The sequence below is a fragment of the Chiloscyllium punctatum genome, chromosome 5, assembly GCF_047496795.1.
Source record: "Chiloscyllium punctatum isolate Juve2018m chromosome 5, sChiPun1.3, whole genome shotgun sequence".
Classification (NCBI taxonomy): Eukaryota; Metazoa; Chordata; class Chondrichthyes; order Orectolobiformes; family Hemiscylliidae; genus Chiloscyllium; species Chiloscyllium punctatum.
In genome coordinates, this window is record NC_092743.1 from 71,526,500 (window position 1) to 71,544,266 (window position 17,767).

The 17,767-nt window shown below is 43.9% G+C and overlaps 1 protein-coding gene and 1 long non-coding RNA gene across 2 annotated transcripts in view; one reads left to right on the forward strand and one right to left on the reverse strand.

The window, feature by feature from the left end:
- tcea1 (transcription elongation factor A (SII), 1) overlaps nucleotides 1–3,106 on the reverse strand; it is a 79,734-nt gene extending 76,628 nt beyond the window's left edge. Inside the window, exon 1 of the mRNA XM_072570543.1 lies at nucleotides 2,922–3,106. Coding sequence (XP_072426644.1) covers nucleotides 2,922–2,996 — 75 coding nt within the window. The 5' untranslated portion in view covers nucleotides 2,997–3,106. The remainder of the gene's footprint in view (nucleotides 1–2,921) is intronic.
- Nucleotides 3,107–9,929: 6,823 nt separating this feature from the next.
- LOC140477161 (uncharacterized) overlaps nucleotides 9,930–17,767 on the forward strand; it is a 44,360-nt gene continuing 36,522 nt past the window's right edge. The window contains exons 1-2 of the long non-coding RNA XR_011960660.1: nucleotides 9,930–10,212; nucleotides 12,776–12,988. This is a non-coding gene — a long non-coding RNA (uncharacterized lncRNA). The remainder of the gene's footprint in view (nucleotides 10,213–12,775; nucleotides 12,989–17,767) is intronic.

Consider the following 17,767-nt stretch of genomic DNA (forward strand, 5'->3'; position numbering starts at 1 on the left):
GGCATTGAGGGTGAGTTGGAGGTTTGGATTAGGAATTGGCTGGCTGGAAGAAGACAGAGGGTAGTAGTTGATGGTAAAGGTTCATCTTGGAGTGCAGTTACTAGCGGTGTTCCGCAAGGATCTGTTTTGGGACCATTGCTGTTTGTCATTTTTATAAAATGACCTAGAGGAGGGGCTAGAAGGTTGGGTGAGCAAGTTTGTGGATGATACGAAAGTCGGTGGAATTGCTGACAGTGAGGAAGGATGTGGCAGGTTACAGCGGGATATAGATAAGTTGCAGAGCTGGGCAGAAAGGTGGCAAATGGAGTTCAATGTAGGTAAGTGTGAAGTGATTCACTTTGGTAAGAGTAACAAGAAGATGGGGTACTGGGCTAATGGTCGGATACTTGGTAGTGTGGATGTGCAGAGGGATCTTGGTGTCCATGTACACAGATCTCTGAAAGTTGCCACCCAGGTAAATAGTGCTGTGAAAAAGCCATATGGCTTACTGGCTTTTATTGGTAGAGGAATTGAGTTCCGGAGTCCTGAGGTCATGTTGCAGTTGTATAAGACTCTGGTGTGGCCGCATCTGGAGTAGTGTGTGCAGTTTTGATCGCCATACTATAGGAAGGATGTGGAGACACTGGAACGGGTGCAGAGGAGGTTTACCAGGATGTTGCCTGGTATGGTAGGAAGATCGTATGAGGAAAGGCTGAGGCACTTGGGGCTGTTTTCATTGGAGAAAAGAAGGTTTAGGGGTGACTTGATAGAGGTGTACAAGATGATTAGGGGTTTAAATAGGGTTGACTATGAGATCCTTTTCCCATGTATGGAGTCAGCTATTACGAGGGGGCATAGCTTTAAATTAAGGGGTGGTAGGTATAGGACAGATGTTAGGGGTAGATTCTTTACTCAGCGAGTCGTGAGTTCATGGAATGCCCTGCCAGTAGCAGTGGTGGACTCTCCCTCTTTATGGGCATTTAAACAGGCATTGGATAGGCATATGGAGGATAGTGGGCTAGTGTAGGTTAGGTGGGCTTGGATCGGCACAACTTCGAGGGCCAAAGGGCCTGTACTGCGCTGTATTTTTCTATGTTTTATGACTTGCCCTAAGATTTATGGCTGACTTGATTGTGATCCCAACTCCACTTTCCCATCTACCACCTCTACCCGCTAACTCCCTTGTCAATCAAGAATCTAATTTGGTATTAAAAATATTCAATGACATTGCTTTTTTTGGTGAAAAGAATTCCACAGACTAACGACATTGGGAAAGAAAAAGATCTTCATCTACATCTTAAATAGGAAACCTCATGTTTTAAATTGGCACAATCTAGTTCTAATATCTCGCACAAGAGGAAAAATACTCAGTATCCACCATATTTAGTCCTCTCATTATTCTAAACGTCATGGATACAGGCCCAATCTTTCCTCAGAAGACAACTCCTGAAGTGAGCATAATATACTTAACAACTATTCTTGAGTATGTAGACTAAAATTACACTGTACACCAGGCACAACCAACAGTTAACAATGATTGCAATGATGATCGTACTATCTTTCTGTGCAAAAATAGTTTCCTCATTTGTATATACTAGTGACAATATCAAAAAAATTGCAAATTTGCTGTGGTGTGCTTTATGCATTCTGAGGCCATAAAAAGGGACTACAAAAATCCAAATAAAACAAAGAACTAAAAATGCTGGCGATCTAAAAGAAAAACAGAAATTACTGGTGAAATTCAGCAGGTCTGGCAACATCAGTGGGAAGAAAGCAGAGTTAATATTTCAAATCCAGGCTCTGATGAAAAGGTACTAGACTCAAAGCGTTAGCTCTGCTTTCTTGGATTTCATGACCACTTACTTGCCTGCAGAAACCATGGCATTTGCTAAATTTTCACATCCATCCAGGTCATAAAAGCACACCAATCATTGGCTGCATTTTTTTCACTACCAGTACAGAATATTAAATGAATCAGCAAATGATCAGACAATTCATCTTCTGGAATTAGCTCCACTGAATTTGATTTAGACAGAACCACTTGCTCCTTTTCACTGCAGGAGTCTTAATTTAATAAAAAGGCATATAAATTAGTGGGCTTCCCAATTACTCAGCCTTTTATATCCTAAATCAAGCATCATTGTAGCAACTGAATTCTTAAACTGAACCGAGCCATATTGATATTACTGAGTTGGTCGCCCATTTCTTAGATAGCATTTTATTTCCAAAATAACATCCTCTGGTGCAGGTTAGACATAAACCTAGACCATGTGGCCCGAAGGTAGGATCACTGAGCCACAAGAGAAACGATGAAACAAGCCTCGAGAATTTTTTTTAAAAATGAACTGTTCAGACGTGATTCTACACACTCCTGGTACAGGTGGGACTCGAATCCAGCCCCTCTAGCTGACCACCGTGCCACAATAATCCTAATTTTTTTCAACTGTCCACTCTGCCAACTGGTTTGTAAGCAGGAAACGCTATAAAATAATTAAAATCAGTCCAAGAAGTAACTCTACATTTCATCAACGGATCAATGACAAAAAGAATGTTTCGTAGATTTCTCTCTGGGCGAAGAAAAGGACACGATTTGACTCGAAACAGCTGTCAGACAGCATCACAAACCACAAGTCGGTTCCCCTGTTTTGCTTTTTGGTAGATGCCCGGGGGGGTGGGGCCCACTTATCGTAGGGACAGATGGATGCCGTCTATTTGGTAAGTGTAAAACCTCCAAACGACCATGTTGTATTGAATCCTCCGAGGTAGCTGAACTGCGGGCATTCCCTTCGGGAAGCCGCGCGCGCCGCCTTCAACATTCGGCGGCGGTTGATGGTGGCGCGCAATTCCCGGACGCGTTCCGAGGGGCGAGGGTTTCACGCGCGGGGCCCAGTTTCCTCCCTCTGTCCCGTCTGTTACAGGCTCAACGGCCGCACACAGCTCACCGTGCTTTTCTTCGACACCATCTTATCCATCTTTTTCGCAATTCGGACAATATCATCCTCCTCCTTTTTACTCATCGTGCTGATTCTTTTGCAAGGGTTTTGTTTTTCCTCCGCCACCCTCACTTAAAATCCGTGCACAGCTCTTCTGACACGCAGCCGCAAAGCACCGAACACTGAGAGGGGAAGCCCAAACTAATAGAACATCTATCATGTAGATAGCTAGGGAGTTCCAAACAGACCCAACTAATCAATAACTGAAGGCCTGGGCTTGTCAACTGCTGCACAGTTGGACGTTTTCCCTCACACTGAGGAAGACTAAACTGATGTGTTATTGCAGGGCCGTTGATCCGGCTGTTGCTTTGCTTTTTGTGTTACAGTATTATCTTATGGTCAACTTCAGCTGGAAAGGACCACGATCATTGAAACCACTGTTCGTTAACTCGTTTTCTATGCTTAATACGTGGCTTTGACTATTGACTATTGTTTAAAGAGGCATTCTTACAGAAGGCCAGCAATGATAATGATCGTTTATAACGACTTTTGCTATTTTAGTACGTCATGTTTTTGTTTTGAACTTGCTATAAAACTAAAGTATGTTAGCATGATAGTATCAGAAAGTTATCTGTCAACACCTTGGGCTCTAATATTCCACTATTCTACTAATTTTCTATCTCGAAAATACATTGTGGGAAACTGAGTTCTGAGGAAGAGTAACTCGACCCGAAATGTTAACTCTGATTTCTCTGCACAGATGTTGCCAGACCTGCTGAGCTTTTCCAGCAATTTCTATTTTTGTCTCTGTTTACAGCATCTTTCGGCTTTTATTTGTGAGAAAATACTTTTCCCAATAAGGAGGAAACGTAATAATTAAACCCTCTGTCCGTTTTTGGCGACGTAGTGATATTGCAATGCCATCTCTGAACCGCAGGAGGGATGTTTAGAACCATCGTGAAACAATCATGTCTGGATGTTTTATTGTACAATTGTTTCTCTGATCATGCCTGGCTGAATTATGTGTGAAGTAGACCAAGGAAATTTGGTTCTCTGGCATCCTGATTAGTAGGAAAGTGGTTATGACATGTTTGATATGAATCGTTGTTAAAAAGTGGTAAAATTTAGCAGTCAGAACAGGTCTACAATCAACAGTAGATGGACCAACCATGTTGGAGGCTTAGTGTTCCAGCTAAAATTGTAGTGATCTTTGTCTGGAAATCAAGTAAGGTTTGGTCAAGAAGATGAAATTTTTCCTGTGATTTCTCAATAATAGATTTTTTCCAACACTTGATGGTGACTTTCTTTTGGGTGGGAGCCAATAGTAAGTTGTGAAGGGATTTAAATCGGACAAACTAATCAAAGTGTAATACAATTTAGACAGTTTAGAGGTTCTGGAACAGGGCAGAAGGAGGTTTACTTTAATAAGATGTGTTTGATTTTATTCTTTAGAACATCAAAGAAGCATTGTAAAGGGGGAACGGAAGCTGCTTACAGAACTAAGAACAAATGTATGGATCATCCAGGAGTTTTAGATGAATGTTTGTGTTAGTATTAAGCTGAAACATGACTGTCTTTGGTTTCAAATAGATGTGATTACACAGGATAACATAATTTCACTTAGCCTATACCAAAAAGCAATGCAATTTTAAACTTGAAAAGGTGAAACTAGTTAAATTTGCAATTCTATTTTATGGAGGAAAAATTGGAATTTTTATTCAACACTGGTAGTAAGTGTCAACATATCTTTTTGTTTTCCTACATTTCTAATTGTGGACTGAAATGGGAAAAGGGCTGTTTCAAAAAAAAAACAAGGCTTGTGGAATGATTTGCTGCACTTTTTTTAAAGCAAGGTCCTAGCATTTATTGTAAGCACTATTTTAACCAGTGAAGGAAGTTTAATTGCAGATGAAGTGGCACCATGGCTTGTGTACAAAGTAAGATTCAGCCAGCAACAAATAGCTCATTGTATTGACTGTTGTTGATAAGCTTGAATTACATTAAGCAACCTCCTAACATTATTGGAGGATCTGTGGCCCTTTATGAAGCCCAATTGTCCTCTTTAACAATAGAAGGTAACACAGTCTTCAGCCTTAAAGAGAAAGTCTTAGAGAGGATTTTAAAGTCCACATTTCAGAGTGAAATGGGTCTGTATGAAGCACAGTCCTCCGGGACTTGCCCTTTTTTAAGAATAAGTGAAATATTGGCCTCTTTCAGAGATGTCGGGAGACAATCATGGCTGAATGAATCATTAAACATATTCAGCATCGGGCCTGACAATATGTTTATAAATTCCTTATAGAATTCGCTGGGAAGTCCATCAGAACCGGGCGCCTTTCCACTCTGAAGCTGCTTCACAGCCTCCTGCACCTCTTGCTCTGATCAGGGAGCATTAAGAAAAGATTATTGTTCGGGGGTCAAGCCCAGGAGCTCCAGTTCCTGAAAAAAAAATTCAATTTTTGCCCACCCCTCCTCACAACCCTCAGATTGGTATGACTTAGAGTACAATACCTGGAATGCCACATTAATCTTTTTGGAGTCACATGTTAGGTTCCCAGACCCTTCCCTAATCGCCATAATAGTTTGAGGGGCATTCCTTTTCCTGGCGCGTTATGCTAAGTATTTGCCTGACCTGTCACCATGCTCATATAACCTTCGCTTTGCAAAAATAGCTCCTTTGCTGTCTGCATGAGCACGGAATTCAGTGCAGCACTGTAATCCTTTGTAGTTTGTCCAATGAGGGCCTGTCAAAGTAAGTCTTCTCGGCTGCCTTCAACCGCGCTTCGAGGAGACATTGCTGCTCACTCTTCTGCTGCTTCCTACTGGCAGAGGAGGAGATAACTAACCCCAGGCATAGGTTTTGGCAGTTTCCCAAAAGACGGATGGGCTACTAACTGAGCCCGAGTTAATGTCTAGAAACGCCGAAAATTCCCTAGAGAAGTACTCCACAAACTTATTTTTCTTGAGGATAAATGAATCCATTTGCCAATGCCTCAAACCCACTATAATAGAACATAGAACATAGAACATAGAACAATACAGCACAGAACAGGCCCTTCGGCCCACAATGTTGTGCCGAACTTCTATCCTAGATTAAGCACCCATCCATGTACCTATTCAAATGCCGCTTAAAGGTCACCAATGATTCTGACTCTACCACTCCCACGGGCAGCGCATTCCATGCCCCCACCACTCTCTGGGTAAAGAACCCACCCCTGACATCTCCCCTATACCTTCCACCCTTCACCTTAAATTTATGTCCCCTTGTAACACTCTGTTGTACCCGGGGAAAAAGTTTCTGACTGTCTATCTATTCCTCTGATCATCTTATAAACCTCTATCAAGTCACCCCTCATCCTTCGCCGTTCCAACGAGAAAAGGCCGAGAACTCTCAACCTATCCTCGTATGACCTACTCTCCATTCCAGGCAACATCCTGGTAAATCTTCTCTGCACCTTCTCCAAAGCTTCCACATCTTTCCTAAAGTGAGGCGACCAGAACTGCACACAGTACTCCAAATGTGGCCTAACCAAAGTCCTGTACAGCTGCAACATCACCTCACGACTCTTGAATTCAATCCCTCTGCTAATGAACGATAATGCTCCATAGGCCTTCTTACAAACTCTATTCACCTGAGTGGCAACTTTCAAAGATCTATGTACATAGACCCCAAGATCCCTCTGTTCCTCCACCTGACTAAGAACCCTATCATTAACCCTGTATTCCGCATTCTTATTTGTTCTTCCAAAATGGACAACCTCACACTTGGCAGGGTTGAACTCCATCTGCCACTCCTCAGCCCAGCTCTGCATCATATCTAAGTCCCTTTGAAAACGACAAATGCCCTCCTCACTGTCCACAACTCCACTTATCTTCGTATCATCTGCAAATTTACTGACCCACCCTTCAACTCCCTCATCCAAGTCATTAATAAAAATTACAAACAGCAGAGGACCCAGAACTGATCCCTGCGGAACTCCACTTGTAACTGGGCTCCAGGCTGAATATTTACCATCTACCACCACTCTCTGACTTCGACCGGTTAGCCAGTTTTCTATCCAATTGGCCAAATTTCCCTCTATCCCATGCCTCCTGACTTTCTGCATAAGCCTACCATGGGGAACCTTATCAAATGCCTTACTAAAATCCATGTACACTACATCCACTGCTCTACCCTCATCCACATGCTTGGTCACCTCCTCGAAGAATTCAATAAGACTTGTAAGGCAAGACCTACCCTTCACAAATCCGTGCTGGCTGTCCCTAATCAAGCAGTGTCTTTCCAGATACTCATAAATCCTATCCCTCAGTACCCTTCCTATTACTTTGCCTACCACAGAAGTAAGACTAACTGGCCTGTAATTCCAGGGGTTATCCCTATTCCCTTTTTTGATCAGGGGCACAACATTTGCTACTCTCCAGTCCTCTGGTACCACCCCCGTTGACAGTGAAGACGAGAAGATCATTGCCAACAGTACTGCAATTTCCTCTCTTGCTTCCCACATAATCCTAGGATATATCCCGTCAGGCCCGGGGGACTTGTCTATCCTCAAGTTGTTCAAAATGTCCAACACATCTTCCTTCCTGACAAGTATCCCTTCTAGCTTACCAGTCCGTTTCACACTCTCCTCTTCAACAATACGGTCCCTCTCGTTCGTAAATACTGAAGAGAAGTACTTGTTCAAGACCTCTCCTATCTCTTCCGACTCAATACACAGTCTCCCACCACTGTCCTTGATCGGACCTACCCTCGTTCTCGTCATTCTCAGGTTTCTCACATACGCATAAAATGCCTTGGGGTTATCCTTGATCCTATCCGCCAAGGATTTTTCATGCCCTCTCTTAGCTCTCCTAATCCCTTTCTTCAGGTCCCTTCTGGCTATCCTGTATCCCTCCACTGCTCTGTCTGAACCCTGTTTCCTCAACCTTATGTAAGCCTCCTTCTTCCTCTTTACTAGACATTCAACCTCCCTCGTCAACCAAGGTTCCCTCACACGACCATTTCTTTCCTGCCTGATAGGTACATACATATCAAGGACACGTCGTATCTGCTCCTTGAAAAAGTTCCACATTTCCACCTCATCCTTCCCTGACAGCCTATGCTCCCAACTTATGCTCCTCAAATCCTGTCTTACAGCATCGTAATTTCCCTTCCCCCAATTGTAAAATCTACCTTGTTGTACGCACCTATCTCTCTCCATAACCAAGGTGAAAGTCACAGAATTGTGGTCACCATCACCAAAATGTTCACCCACTAACAAGCCCATCACTTGTCCCGGTTCATTACCGAGTACCAAATCCAACATGGCCTCCCCTCTGGTTGGACAATCTACATACTGAGTTAGTAAAGCTTCCTGGACACACTGCACAAACACCGCCCCATCCAATCTACTTGATCTAAAAAGATTCCAATCAATATTTGGGAAGTTGAAGTCGCCCATGACTACGACCCTGTGGCTTCTGCACCTTTCCAAAATCTGTTTCCCAATCTGTTTCTCCACATCTCTGCTGCTATTGGGGGGCCTATAGTAAACACCCAACAAGGTGACTGCACCTTTCCTATTTCTGACTTCAGCCCATACTACCTCCAAAGGCAGATCCCCCTCAAACTTCCTTTCTGCAGCCGTTAAACCATTTCTAATTAGCAACGCCACCCCCCCTCCTTTTTTCCCACCCTCCCTAATCTTACTGAAACATCTGTAACCAGGAACCTCCAACAGCCATTCCTGTCCCTCATCTATCCATGTTTCCGTGATGGCCACAACATCGTAGTCCCAGGTACCGATCCACGCCTTAAGTTCACCCACCTTATTTCTGATACTCCTTGCGTTGAAGTATACGCACTTGAGCCCATCTCTGTGTCCGCAAGTATTCCCTGTCAGTGCTACCTTCTCCACAGCCTCCCTACAGTCTTGGACAACCTGACACACAGCTAGCTTACTTGCTGGACTACAAGTCCGGATCCCATCCCCCTGCCAAATTAGTTTAAACCCCCCCGAAGAGTGCTAGCAAACCTACCCCCCAGGATATTGGTGCCCTTCTGGTTCAGGTGCAACCCGTCCTGTTTGTACAGGTCCTACATTCCCCAGAATGCAGTCCAATTGTCCAACTACCTGAAGCCCTCCCTCCTACACCATCCTTGCAGCCACGTATTCAACTGCACTCTCTCCCTATTCCTTGCCTCACTGTCACGTGGCACCGGCAACAACCCAGAGATGACGACTCTGTCTGTCCTAGCTTTTAGCTTCCAGCCTAACTCCCTGAGCTCTTGAATGACCTCCCCACCCCTCTTCCTACCTATGTCGTTGGTGCCAATGTGTACCACGACTTCTGGCTGCACATCGTCCCCCTTAAGGATTCTGAAGACACGGTCCGACCCGGGAGGCAACAAACCATCCGAGAGTCTCGCCCATGTCCACAGAACCGCCTGTCCGTCCCTCTAACTAGAGAGTCTCCTATAACTAGCGCTCTCCTCCTCTCCCCCTTTCCCTTCTGAGTCTCAGAGCCAGACCTCACGCCACAGACCCCTTCACTGCAGCTTACACCTGCAAGGCTGTCCCCCCAACAGTTTCCAAAGCTGTATACTTATTATTTAGGGGAACGACCACAGGGGAACCCTGCACTGCCTGCTTCTTCCCCTTCCCACCTCTAACTGTTACCTAGCTACCTCTGTTCTCCGGCGTAACTATGTCCCTGTAGCTTCTATCAATCACCCTCTCAGCCTCTCGAATAATCCTCAGTTCATCCAACTCCAGTTCCAGTTCCCTAACTCGTTCGGTGAGGAGCAGGATCTGACTGCATTTCCTGCAGACGAAGTCGGCAGGAGTATTGGTGGTCACCCCTACCTCAAACATCCTGCAGCAGGAACATTCCACCGCCTGCGCTGCCATGACTGTACACTTTGTCTCCAAAACAAGAACACTGAGTCAATAACACTGAGTCGCTTACCTGTGGACTTTAAAGTTAGGTTAGAGGAGGAGGGTGGGAGGGAGGCCCTACAAAGTAGGGCCTGGGGTCTAGAACACACCCACTCAAATACTAATCACTTACCCTCCCGCCCAGCTCTGCGCTCCAACCTCACTTCCGCCCAGCTCGCGCCGCTCTCTGTGGTGAAAAGTCTCCCGGGGTTCGCTTTTACTCGGCCGCTGCTCCCACTCAAATGACCGTTGGTGTTAAAGGGTGAGTATTTATACTCACTGTTCTCCTTCCCGGCTGCCCCTCTGCTTGCCGTCACTTCCTCTGCTGCTCCCGCTCTTTCTGTGAAGAGAGAGAGAAAAAAAAACACCGCTGCCCGCTACAGGTAAGTAATTTTACAACAAACTGTCTTACCTTAGCTGTAGTCTCCCGGCTTCGCTTTTACACGGCCGCTGCTCCCACTCAAATGTCCTTAATCTTAACCAACAGTACACTGGATCATGATCAGAGAGCGTAATATTACCAATCGAATAAAATGCCACCAAATCCATGGCTACCACAGGGGTTAGAAAAAAATCAATCCTGGTGTGACATGTCTCCGGATCTGTCCACCAACCTTAACTCCACAAACAGATCCACTAATTGTTTAGTTTGTACAGAAGGTATCGGGGTGCCTTTGGGCAACCTTTCTACTGTGGGATCCATGAAACAGTTAAATTCTCCCCTTATAATGATATACCAGGACTCAAGACTGATCAGTTTAGAGAATGCATCTACCAAAAATTTGAGGGGATGGGCCAGAGGGCAATAAACATTTAAAACACCATATTCTTTTCCATTTATCAGCACTTTGAGAATTATAAACCTCCCATGTGTGTCTTTAGCACACTCTAGTAAGTTAAATAGGAGATTCCTCCTAACCAATATAGCCACTCTCCTACATCTGGTATTAAAAGTTGAAATGTAAACCCGATCAAAGCCATTCTGCTGTAGTTTCAAATACTCCCTATCATCCAAGTGTATCTCCTGTAATAAAACAATATCCACCCTCTCCTTCTTAAGACTCAAAAGTACCTTCTTTCTCTTAACTGGTGAGTAACTCCCCTTGATATTCCAGGTACACCATTTAATCAAGTCATTAGCCATACCCTTCTGCAGTAACGTTTAAATTCCAGAGAGGAGGAACTCAAACCACAGATTGCTGAGCCTTAGTGTCACAAGATCCACCGAACATAAAAATTACATAAACTAAAACCACTATAGTTAACAAACCTACAAAGCTATCAAAGACTATATACAACAAAAACCAAAAAGCAAACCAACATATAAAGCACCAACCATGCTGAATAGGGGAACTCACCACTGCCCCCCCAACCCAAAGAGGGCATCTACCCATCCCAAACCCAATTTCCCATCCTGCTGCCAAGACTGCAGCCCAAGCATTTAAATACCTGAACTTGGTATAAACTGCCCGTAAGAAAGCATCTAGCCAGCTCAACCAATTTCCCTCCTCCGAGCTAGAGCTGGACCCCAAACGCAAATAGAAAAGAAAGAAAATACACCATGGAATAGCAATACGAATAAAGATTTTTTTTTACTGAAAAAAGGGATAAATACCCCACCCATCCTTTGATATAACTTAACATGGAAATTGAAAGTACACATTTCAACTGCTGCCGCACATAGTTTAAACCAGATTATTACCAATAAAAAAAGGAAATGGATGTACGGAACTATCTAAGGTGAACCAAAACACCTTGGGATATCTCAGAGAGTACTGGATCCCAAGCTCCCTCAGTCTTTTCTTAATATCGTCATAGGATTTTCTTTTCTGAATCACTGCTGCTGAGGAGCCCTGGAAGAACATGATCTTAGAGCCCTCATAAATTAGGCCTTTGGATCCATCCCCAGATCCTGGAAGGTTCCACGATTCTCCCTTTATCTCTGTAATGATGAAACCGTACCAAGAGAGGTTAAGAACGTTGACCCAGACCTGATCTCCGTGTCGTGACCCGGTGAACCCTCTCGATCCTCAAGCCTCTCATTCCAGCCTCTGTTGTGGAGAAAACATAGAGAACCAACAGGAGACGCAGAGAGTTCTTCAAGAAGTAGGTCTTTTATTTGCCATAAAAAAACTGTGACACTGAGAAAGCAGATTCTCGAATGCCCACAAACCTCAGGGTCTGTGGATTTTTATATTTTTTTTAATCATGTTTCTGTTAGCTCAACAGCATGTCCAACTATATTAATCAAGGTACCTCACTCTAGCTACACAATAAACCAGTGACGTTAGTTCCCATGATCTCTTTAGTTGTACATTCTACTTATGTTATTCTAATGTCACGGTTAGATTTTATTGCTAACTCTGCTATAGTGATCTTTACATTCCAGACTAACCTATTGACATTACAATAGTCTCCTGTCTCAAGTGGACTCTACTAACTATTAATTAGATATTTTAATGTCATGTCCCAAATTTTTATTGTCCCAATCCTGTTATTGTAACACTTAACAGAGAAACTTGCTTTATTACTTGTGTTATCTCATCACGCCATAGTGACCTTTCAGCGTTAACCTTACTCTGCTAATTGGTGTAAAAGCATTCCACTATGATTATCCCATCTTGCCTTCCACAGACCACAGATTGCCAGTGGTCTTCATGCTTTAACCCTTCCCATGCTTTCATGTTCTTTATTTTCCATACTTCCAAGTTAAGAAATTTCAGCAACCAGTCCTCAATAAATTCTGCCAGCCGTTCACCTTCCTTACCCTTCGGCAGACCAGTGATCCGAATATTTTTTTCTCCTGCTCCTGTTCTTAAGATCATCCACTTGGTCACGCAAATTATGGACCTGTATCTCTAGGATTTGGAGCCTATCCTTGGAGGAACTGGTATCAGCTTTCACCACTGTGACTCTGTGTTCAACCTCAGCCATCCTCTTTTCCAGGTCTCCCAGCTGCTGTTCATGCTTCTGCAGCATGATAGAGATTGGGGCCAACCACTCCTCTATCTGCTTACCCAGCATCTCGCAAGATTTCACGAGCTCCTTCACCAGGGCCTGGTATGTAATTGAGCCTGAGGGTTCTGCAGGCTGGACTGCGGGCCTAGCCTTGGACACTCCTACTCCCTTCTACAGCATCTATAGACAGTGAAAACACGGGTAAGTTAATTTTTCACAGTTTCCTGGGGCTCCACAACCTTTCCAGAGTCCCAGGATATCATCCGCTTGTGCTGTGGTGTGGAGCTCTGCAAGACAATCCTCCTAGATCGCTGCCATCTTGGATCCCCCTCCAAAATGCCTTTCTTTATCCCCCCAACATCAGATTGTCTCATTGATTCGATGTTGGCAAAAACAATAAATTCAAATTTGATTGGGTTTTAGTATCCTGGGGCATTATTTAGACTAGTTAAATTTGAATTGTTGTCAATACAGTAACCAATTCAGGTATCTATTTCACAGCTAAAGGTTATATTTTCTGAACTTTCAGTACAATCTGAGACTGCTAGTTAGTCATGTGACAGGTGCTTGTCAGCTCTCAGTTCAGAACAGCATTCTCTCTCTCTTAAAGATATAGTACATGTCTTCAACTTCATAACAATATAAAGATATATTTTATGAATAAAATATATTTTTGAAATAAAAAACTTACTTCATCTGGAGATCAACGATGGACCATGTCCACAGAGAAACCATGTAGAAAGCTCTGGATAAGGGGGAAGGAAGTACCCAAAGCTGCCCTCATCCTGACGGCCACCTTCATATGTGGCTACACCTGGATGCACTTAGACCCTTGGTACACAAACATCAAGTGTCACTACACACTGAGGTTCTACCTATCCCCAATGTTGCAAGGGATGGGTTTGGCCTTGTTGCTACGAAATGTCCAAAGTAGTTGGACCATTCCATATCACCTGTCCTTTGTGGAAAATTTTGCAATGAAAACACCTTTGACCATCAGGAAGTTGTCAGCATGTGTCATTCTCCATACCCTGCAGGAAAATGAAAGGGTGGATCCTGTCATGTAGATTCCTGAGTATATGTTAAAGTCATTTGGCAGAATGGCTCATCACCAGAACTTTCCTACAGAAATCAGGACTTAGCTTTGCTGGTGGTGAGAATAGTACTGCCTGTCAGATCCTTCATGCATTCCCAGTGTCCATGCACTACCACACACTGCCTTCAAAATGGTTGGACTGGTGAACAGACTGTTACACATCTCCTTCTGGATTTGGCAAAGAAGGTCTGGAGTTGTCAAGGTTCATCCTGAGCAGCTCCATGCGCAGGGCCTGTGCCCTATGGTCTGTTCGTTGGGACACACACCGAGACAAACATTAATTGTGCCTGGATTGCAGTGAAAGACATTCTTTGGTCAGCCCGAAATCTGTTGGTCTTCCAAGGTCGACATGCTGAAGGGGGGAAAGTGAGGACTGCAGATGCTGGATATCAGAGCTGAAAACGTGTTGCTGGAAAAGCGCAGCAGGTCAGGCAGCATCCAAGGAGCAGGAGAATCGACATTTTGGGCATGAGCCTGAAGAAGGGCTCATGCCCGAAACGTCGATTCTCCTGCTCCTTGGATGCTGCCCGACATGCTAAAGGACTCACTGAAGCCTGAGACAGCTGCCGCCAAGGTGCAGTGGGAAAAGACAATGGTAAAGTCCTTATGCTAAATTATAAATTATAAAGAGAGTCTCTTCAGTTATTAAACCCTTTTATTACCTCACAACATGTAAGTACTATCCTGCATATGTAAGAAGTGCCTTTGGGATTTTGCAACTGTAGGGATTGTCAAATTCAAATGTTTGATTTTCTTGAAATACAAGGACTGTACAGAACTGCTTTAGTATTTGTAAATGTAGGTTAAGATCTTTTATGAATGAAAGTATATCTTTGCAATTAAAAAAGAAACTTTTTTTTTGGAATTTGCAGCTGCTTGGAATAGAGACTGGGCATGAGAGACATGAGCTTTGTGAATAGTGGATCAGGTTGTCGAATCAGTTCCTGGATTGTTATCTGCAGTTAATACAGATTAGATTAGATTAGATTCGGCCCAACCAGTCCACACCGACCCTCCGAAGTGTAACCCACCCAGACCTATTTCCCTCTGACTAATGCACCTAACACAATGGCCAATTCACCTGACCTGCACACGTTTGGACTGTGGGAGGAAACCCATGCAGACACAGGGAGAATGTGCAAACTCCACACAGACAGTCGCCCGAGGCTGGAATCGAACCTGGGACCCTGGTGCTGTGAGGCAGCAGTGCTAACCACTGAGCCACCGTGCTGCCCCCAGTGGCAAGAGAACTTGGCCCCACAATATGTAGGAAAATGTGGACATGTTCAATGTCCGTGGTGTCTAAAAATGCAGGAAGTGTGTTCAGCTGCAAATCTTGATTTCCTTCATGGACCATCTTGCATTGCAGACAGACTCATTATGAAACATCGATAAGGCTAAGAATATCACACATAGCACGTTTAGTACCGGTAAGGCTTCAACTTGAAGAGTTGAGTAATGCGGATGACGAGTAAGTGTGGGCAAGGAGTGCAGAAGTCCCCTGTAGTTATTCCCCTCAGAAATGGCATATACAGGATACTGTTGGGAAGGGGATGGCCTGTCAGGGGAATGCAGCATTAGCAGATAGATCAATGACACCACGACTAACACTATAGGTGAGCAGTAGTGCCAAGGAACTGTATAGTCAGGGGCATTTTTGTGGCTGCAAGCAATACTCCATGATGGTATGTTAAATCCCTAGTGAAGGGTTAAGGATATAAGTGGACACATGATGTTCTGAGGGTAAACGGCAGAGGTTGTGGTCCATATTGGTACCAATGGCATGGGAGAGATGAGGCCCTGAAAAGGGAGTTCAGACAGGTAGGAAGTTGAAAAGCACAACCTCCAGGGTTGTAATCTTAGAATTACTTCCCGTGCTGTGTGTGTCAGTGAGGCTAGGAATAAGAAGATATTACAGTAATATATATGGCTAAAGAGCTGGTGTCAGAGAGAGGGTTCAGGTACGTAGATCATTCTGATGTCTTCTAGGGCAAATGGGACCTGTACAAAAACTGCAGTTTGCCCATAAACTGGAGGGGCACCAATATCCTGGCAGAGAAGTTTGCTTGTGCCAATCAGGACCATTTAAACTGGTGTGGCAGGAGACAGGAACCAGAGCAGTAGGTCAGCAAGTAAAATGACTGAGGAGTCAGAAACTAAGGCCAGTAAGGCTAAGCGAAGTACGGACATGCAGAGATTATTGAACATGACAGGATTGATACCAAGTTGGGTGAGAAGATGAACTGTGACAAGGATGCAGAGATCCTTCAGCAAGATATGAGTAAGTTGGGTGAGTGGGCAAATCAATGGCAAGTGCAGTAAAATTTGGATAAATGTGAGGTTATTCACTTTCGAAGCAAAACCAAAAAGGCAGATTACTACATGAATGGCTGTAAATTGGGAGATGGGAGTTTGCAGTTGGACCTGGCTGTCCTTGTGGACCAGTTGCTGAAGGTAAGCATGCAGGTACAGCAGGTGGTAAAGAAGGCAAGTAGTATGTTGGCCTTTATTACGAGAGGTTTCAAGTACGGGCAGAGATGTGTTGTTGCAGTTATACAAGGCCTTGGTGAGACCTCACCCAGAATATTGTGTGCAGTTTCGGTCTCCTTTACTGAGGAAATATGCTCTTGCTCTCGAGGGAGTGCAGCGAAGGTTTACCAGGCTGATTCCAGGGATGGCAGGACTGACGTACAAGAAGAGATTGACTAGATTAGGATTTTTTTGCTGGATTGCAGATGAATGAGGGGGTTCTCTAACTGGAGGGTAGATGCAGGAAGGATGTTCCTTATGGTGGCTGTGTACAGAACCAGGGGTCATAGTATGAGGATCCAGGGTAGACAATTTAGGACAGAGATGAGGAGACATTTCTTCACCCAAAGACTGATGAGCCTGTGAAATTCATTACCACAGGAAGTAGTTGATGCCAAAATATTGAATGTATTCAAGAGGTGGCTAGATATAGCAGTTGAGGCGAATGGGATCAAAGGTTATGGAGAGAAAACAGAATTAGACTATTGAGTTGGACAGTCGTTTGCAATTTTGATGAATGGTGAAGCAGGTTCAAAGGGCTAAATGGCCTCCTCCTGTTCCTATCTTCTATGTTTCTACGTTTCTGTGACTGACAGTCTGAGGCGTATTTGTTTTAATGGAGGATGACAGCTAAGGCAGGTGAACTTAGAACTTGGATATAACTATGATATTGTAATTTTTAGAGAGATTTGGTTGAGAGAGAAACAAGACTGACAGCATAAAATTTCTGGATTTAGATGATTTAAGAGAGAGAGCGATGATTTAAGTTGAGAGAGTTGCATTACTGACAATGATGAAGATCACAGTTGTCGTTGAAAAGAGTGGTGCTGGTAAAGAACAACAGGTCAGGCAAAATCCAAGGAGCAGGAGAGTCAATGTTTCGGGCATAAGCCCTTTATCAGGAATTGTAAAGAGCTTATGCATGAAACGTCAACTCTCCTGCTCCTTGATGCTGCCTGACATGCTGTGCTTTTCCAGTGCTATCCTTTCCAACTCTGACTCTCTAGCATCTGCAATCCACACTTTCTCCCAATATCTGGTCTGCAACCTGCAATCATGTTCTTCTGATAATTGCACACAGTATTCCATCTCTGCCTGAACCAATGTTTGATAAAGCTATAACAAAATTTTCTTGCTCCTATATCCTATGCCTCAGCTAATGAAGGTAAACATCCATCTGCCTTCTTCACCATCCTGTTCACTTATGCTGACACCTTTAGGAGTCTATGGACTTATACACCAACGTCTCGTCATTCGTCAGTACTCCCTAGGGACCTATGATTCATTGGTTTTACCATTCTCTTATTAGACCTCCCAGAATGCATCACCTTGCATTTACGTGAACTAAATTCCAT